We start from the raw sequence: 6,390 nt of genomic DNA, 5'->3' as shown, positions 1-6,390 counted from the left end.
GTATTTTTATTAAGTAGTAAATAAAATAAATATTTAGTACTAAGTTTTAACTTAAGTTTTATTGTACTAATTTACTGTTATTTCTTCTAGAAGAAATAATAATATATATATATATATATATATATATATATATATATCAATGACATCCACCTGGCCTAGAAAGTATTAATGTAGTGTTTTTGAACTCTGTTTATTTATTTGTTTCTTTTCCATTGTTTACAGCTGGAGAGTTATTATCTGTTGCTGCACCTTTCCTTGAACAGAACATTCATCCTACTGTGATAATCAAAGCTTACCGCCAAGCACTTGAAGATCTTGTTGAAATCTTACGAGAAGTGAGGTGAGTGGAATTGTTAAATAGTGAGTTTGATGGTATTCAAAATATTGTCAGCTTGTTTTTATTAATGATAAAATTTCCAAAGTGACAGACTTTAGTAATAAACAAACTGGACTACTATGTTCACTTAACTACTGTTGAAAATTATTAATTAATAGACTTTCCTTTATGTGCAGTATTGTACAATGTTTTTGCTCAAATTTTAAAATGTTTTCTAGTTATGGGCACATTCCATCATGAATTGTATGTAAAAATTGCTAGTGAAAAGGATATGTGAAATAATGAGAACCTATGTGCTTATCTGAAAGGTAGAAACCAAATACAGTTGACTGACTTGGCATATAATTATCTCAATACTAAATTTTCATTTGCCCTTTATTGTAGCCATCACAGTTGTTTATTATTTTAGGTGTTGAATATGTTTCTTCTGTGGTGATGTTGGGTACAACTATGAAATTTCTGAAAACTTTCATACGATCCAAACTCAATTATCAGACCAATTTGCAACAAATTACAGTCTTTACTGATAAGTGTAGGACTATCAAGAATGACCAGTAGGAATTTAAAGCTGAGAAATTTGCTGATGTGAAATCAAACCTCATTTTGTTGCAGTCTGCATGTAGAAAATAAGAAGTATATAAAATTTGAAATAAAAGCACAAAAGTAGCAGAACTACTTAAGGTGTTATAGAATTAATAAAGGCAACACACACGTCTTTTTATCCATCTCAACCATCTCACACACACAATAAAATCGATTAGCTGTTTTGGGTTGATAAAATGGTGAAAAAAGCCTAAAGATAAAAAAAACATCTCATGATATCAGAACTTTAGCAATTGTATTGGTAAACTAAAATCTCCATAAATGTACAAGCATAACTCCATGGAGCCTAAAGAAAGGGGTTTTATATAATCAATGACTGCTCAAAACAATAGGCATAGTAAATATCTGAAAAATAATAGCATAAATGTAATGCTTGTCTAAATTCATAAAATGGAAAACAAATGAGGCCTTTCAAAGTTTTTTTTTTAACTTAAAACGTTGACAGTTTTTTATCTTCTGCTATATTCCAAAATACCATTATGTCAGTGCATGTGTGTGTATGTACGCTTGCATAAGAATAATTAAAAATTCCTCGTACATATGAGGTATTATAAATACTTTGTTCTCTCTTGTTATTATATAATTTAGGTTTCACGTATAAAATTTTATATTTAAAATTGAATTGTAATTTTTACTGGATTAATTTTCTGGATAGCTTACCAGTGGACATTAATAACCAGGAGCAAATGACCAACATTATTAAAAGTTGTATTGGAACCAAGTTTATTGGAAAATGGTAAGTATTGGAACTGTTATGTAATATGTTAATTTTCTGTGGTAATCCTTTAAGAAAAAAAGTTAGTTTAAAAACGTATTGGTTATTTTACCCTTATCAAGAATACTTGTGTAACCTGGATAATGTTCTTTTTATATTAAGCATTATTGTAATGGTAATAACATTGTGAGCTAGGATAATAGTTATTGGTGATTTTTGAATATCAATTATTGGTATTATGTTTATAATTTTGGGTGTTGCAGGGGTAACCTTGCTTGCCAGATTGCCCTAGACTCTGTCAAAACAGTTTTTATTGAAGAAAATGGAAGAAAAGAGATCGATATTAAACGTTATGCCAAAGTTGAAAAGGTAAAAATATATTTATTTTTGTTTATTGATTTTAGTTTCATAATCATTACATTTCTATTTGTTTTAACAAAATGTAAATATTTATTCATTAGTGAATTAGGAGTTACAAAATAACTGTTAGTCACTTGTATCATTTTGTATTTTTTAATTATGTAATTAATCTTTCCTTACATTATCCTTATTTAACTTGAGTTTTTGACCTGTCTTTTCACTGTTTTTTCAAACTATGTTTAAAAATACATAAGTAGGCTAAATATATAGTTAAATAACAATTTTAATTATTACTAAATACAAAATAAGCTCCTTTAGATGTATAGTATCTGGAAATGTACATTATTTTAAAGAAATAATTTCACCAGATACCAGGTGGTACAATTGAAGAATCAAAAGTTCTCAATGGAGTCATGATAAACAAAGATGTTACTCATCCGAAAATGAAAAGGTATGATGAGTTATTTAACCATTCTTAAGTTTTTGAGATTGATTGATTAATTAATATAACAAAACCTGTGTTTTATTCCATTCTCTACTGGTTTACATAAGTGATATTACTTAATACTGCCTTAATGCTTTAAATAAAATTATTAAAAACCAATAAATTACTTGTCAAAATTAATGGGAAATAAGAACTATATAAAAAAAAAAAAAAAATTGCACACTTTCAGAACCAGGTTTGTTTATATTTCATGTTGATCATTGTAAATCTTGTGTCTTGAGAGATCCAGGATTTGTAATTTTTGCTTAGAGACATGTACGATGGAAAGTGCAAGTTTAGTTCTGCATTGTCAGGATTTGAGAATCATTAACATATTAGTATGTAGGGCTTGTATGAACTCTGTAATTAGTTTGAATATGAGGAAGTGTACAAAAAAATATAGTTGCAATAAAATATTTTATGATTATAGTGGAAGCTTAGAAATTGCAGAAACAGATAGTACAAGTATCATTGAAAGAAGGCAAAAATTAAGAATTTGTTCAACACATACATATATTTATTTATGTGGGTTTTGGTGATTCAAGTTTCTTTGCTTTTGCTTTAGAAATCTAGATCATCTTGGAAAAGTTTTTGAAATGAATGAATGTCAGATTGAGGTTTACCCTCTCAAAAATATTTTGGGAAATATGCCAGTAGATGAATAGGTGAAATCAACAGATATCAATGCATGTTAAGATCTCAATTTTTTCTTAGTTTTGAAACTTCTTAAACTGATTGATGAAAAGTCCTTACTTCACCTTAAAGTGCAAATCTAAAACGTTTACTAATTTGCATAGCATGACTGTGGCACAGCATTTAATCTAAATACTTCATAAATATCTGAAAACTGCATTTTGATATTGCAGTACAAGTTTTTCCTGTTAGATGGTAGATATTTGCAGTATGTATAATCTAAGACATATATCAAACATGTTGAAAGTTGAGCATTGTAAAGAATGGTGTGATGTGTAAACACTGGTGAAAAAAAAGAGTAACTTACTATTCACCCTTTCAGTATTGTTGGGTTATGTGGCCCTGTGTATGTTTTTGCAGGACTGGTTGGACCTGTATATCCCAGAAGCATTCATATGTCATATAAAAGAGTACTACTTGAATGTTATTTATTTCTTTGGATATACTGTGATTAAAGCTTCTTCAAAATATCTTTTTGTATGAATCAGTAATATCTTGTAAGATGTTTTTGCATTACATTCATCACAAAATGCATATGTTTCGATAAGTAGCTGTTGGTACAAAGGTAAGTCAACAAAAGTGGCTGTTGGGACACATGTTCCATGTGTAAACTTCAGAAAATGTGTGTGAAAAAAATTCCCAAAAATTGTAAAAGCATTTATATGTACTTATATTGATTCTACTTTAACAAAAGTCATACTGAAAGACTTAAAACAATCAACATTTACAATTACAATTTATTTGAATATAGTAAATTTTACATACTAAAGTTCTTGTTAGTACCTAATATCTTAAAAGTAACTTAAAGTAATTATGAGCAAATTGAGATAAGTTGTGGATTGTGAACATTATACATATCTGGGTTGATGTAAAGTATGTCTTGAAACTATGTTAACAAATTTACTTCTGGATGTTTTGAAATTCCTGTCTACACCATTTTCCAGTGCTGTGATATTCTTGCATATTGTAATATACTTTCATTGGTCTAGTGGAATTTTGGTAGTCATTGTGGTGGAGGTTCAAGTCTCCTGTCTATACACAAATAAAGAAGTTGTATATATATATATATATATATATTTTATTATTTACTTAGACGCATAGAAAATCCCCGAATCATCCTCTTAGACTGTCCTCTGGAATACAAGAAAGGTGAAAGTATGGTAAGGTTTTACTGTAGTTAACATGTTTTTCAAGTGATTTAAGTATAAAGCAAAGTTGATAGAAAAGTAGATAATTATTCCAAATAGTAGTAGCCTGTAGTTATTTGCTTGTTATCCTTCTGTTGAAATACACGAAATAACTGATAAATGTTTATGATTTATAATTCAGTTTTGGGTGTAAAGAGTGGGTTGAGTTTTTGATGGTATAGGAGATTTTATTTTAATCTTTAAAATATTTATTCGGCACATGAAAATACTTCTTGATTAAAATAACAGAAAATACCATATTTGTAAGTAAGAGTGGTGGGTCTTATGTGGTGCCCCTAGTTAACCCTTTCGAGACGGTTTACGGGTAAGAGGTCATGTCATCTCGTTTGTTGACTACTATATATGACATGAATACCCAATCGGAAGCTCAGAATATCCTCCTAATGGCTTTCTCAGCAATTTCAATGGGCTTGGATGCCATTTCTTTCTTTTGAACAAAAGTACAAAGGTGATAGCTAGAAAAGATAATTGTTTGCTTTACTTTTTTATTTACTGTTTTATGTTTTAAGAAAAATAAGTTTAAGAACTTATTTCAAAATAGCAATAATCTATATACATATATAATGTATAGTAATTGAAATTTGACTGTATTTTACAAAATACTAGTCTACTAAAATACAGCCAAGACAAGTTACTTTGTATGGACCAAAGGTCAGTTTTATGTTATTGGATACGGTAACATGAGTGCATTTGTGCTGCATCATTGTAACTTCTGTATTGTTAAACAGCTGAAAGGTCAATATGATAAAAATAATAACTATATATAAATGTATAATGTTATGAGATTTAAACTATTTAGTCTAAACATTTATGTTTTTGTGTTATAATTTGTGTGTTCATTCTAGAATGAAAGAGGCATAATTTAATTTCCTAATTTTTTGTGGTTACAAGATTGGTCAAATATTTTGAACCCGTACAGACAAACATTACTGAAAATAACAGATAAAATATAAAGTTTTTTCTTAAGAAACATTTGATAACTATCTCAATATTATAAAGATTTTGCATTTGAAATTTGAAAATTTTCTGATGCATAAAAGTATTCTGAATCTTACAATGAAAATTACTTGCCGTGTTAGATAGGCAACATGCGAAAAGAAAAAAAAAGGCATGAAAAAAACATTGCTTTACAAAAATTAAGACTGAACAAACAAAAATTGATATTTTGCGTATGAAAGCATTATAATGTGTACTGATAATGTACCAAATTTCGTTAACATCCACTTAATAATTTAAAAGTTACAAGCATAAAACTATAACAAGCACAATGGGTATGAGGTCGGTCCGAGGGACCAATCTCATGCAGAAAGAGTTAAATGTTTTAATTTGAAAGTGGGATTTTACATATTGTTGGACTTAAAACTATTCTTTTTAAAACATTAGAACAGAAACCAATTTTTTTTTTTTTTTTTTTGTTCCAGACAAATCTGGAATTATCAAAGGAAGAAGACTTCAGCCGAATCTTGGAACTAGAGGAGGAATACATTCAGCAGGTCTGTTCTGATATCATTCGCCTGAAACCTGATGTTGTGTTTACAGAAAAGGGAATTTCTGGTAAGTCTAAAACATTATTGTTATTACAGATGTAATAGGTTATCAGTTCTCTACAGCAAATATTGCTGAAACATGGATAATTTGAAATATTGGGGGGGGGGCATTTCTGTGTGTGTGTTTTGAAAGCACTTTAAATTTATACTTAAGCATTCATTAGTAGCTTTCTATCTCCATATTTAAAATTATATCAGTTTTTATCACAAAGCCTAACTTTTCTTTGGCACTGTAATTTGAAAATACATTTCAGACACTATTGTAAATAAACTTCACCTGCAGAGTTGTTTTAGGTCTTGAAGAAATATTACAGCATAATGACATAACCCCAGACTTTGTGCTGCATCGGCCACAGGCATGCCAGTACTTGTTTTGTAGACAGAGATTATACTGGAAATCAAGTCTATTATTATTCATGTCTATTACACTTTTAATGGTGACA

The 6,390-nt window shown here is 28.9% G+C and overlaps 1 protein-coding gene across 1 annotated transcript in view; it reads left to right on the top strand.

Moving 5' to 3' along the window:
* The window catches only part of LOC106465998 (T-complex protein 1 subunit gamma-like), a 49,173-nt gene that overhangs the window by 19,372 nt on the left and 23,411 nt on the right, over nt 1-6,390 (top strand). Inside the window, exons 6-11 of the mRNA XM_013926247.2 lie at nt 223-340; nt 1,596-1,676; nt 1,919-2,024; nt 2,384-2,466; nt 4,286-4,352; nt 5,822-5,954. Coding sequence (XP_013781701.1) covers nt 223-340; nt 1,596-1,676; nt 1,919-2,024; nt 2,384-2,466; nt 4,286-4,352; nt 5,822-5,954 — 588 coding nt within the window. The remainder of the gene's footprint in view (nt 1-222; nt 341-1,595; nt 1,677-1,918; nt 2,025-2,383; nt 2,467-4,285; nt 4,353-5,821; nt 5,955-6,390) is intronic.

Source organism: Limulus polyphemus, unplaced genomic scaffold (genome assembly GCF_000517525.1).
Source record: "Limulus polyphemus unplaced genomic scaffold, Limulus_polyphemus-2.1.2 Scaffold2117, whole genome shotgun sequence".
Lineage (NCBI taxonomy): Eukaryota > Metazoa > Arthropoda > Merostomata > Xiphosura > Limulidae > Limulus > Limulus polyphemus.
Note: the sequence above shows the minus strand (reverse complement) of the source record. Positions and strands in the feature narration are given on the sequence as shown.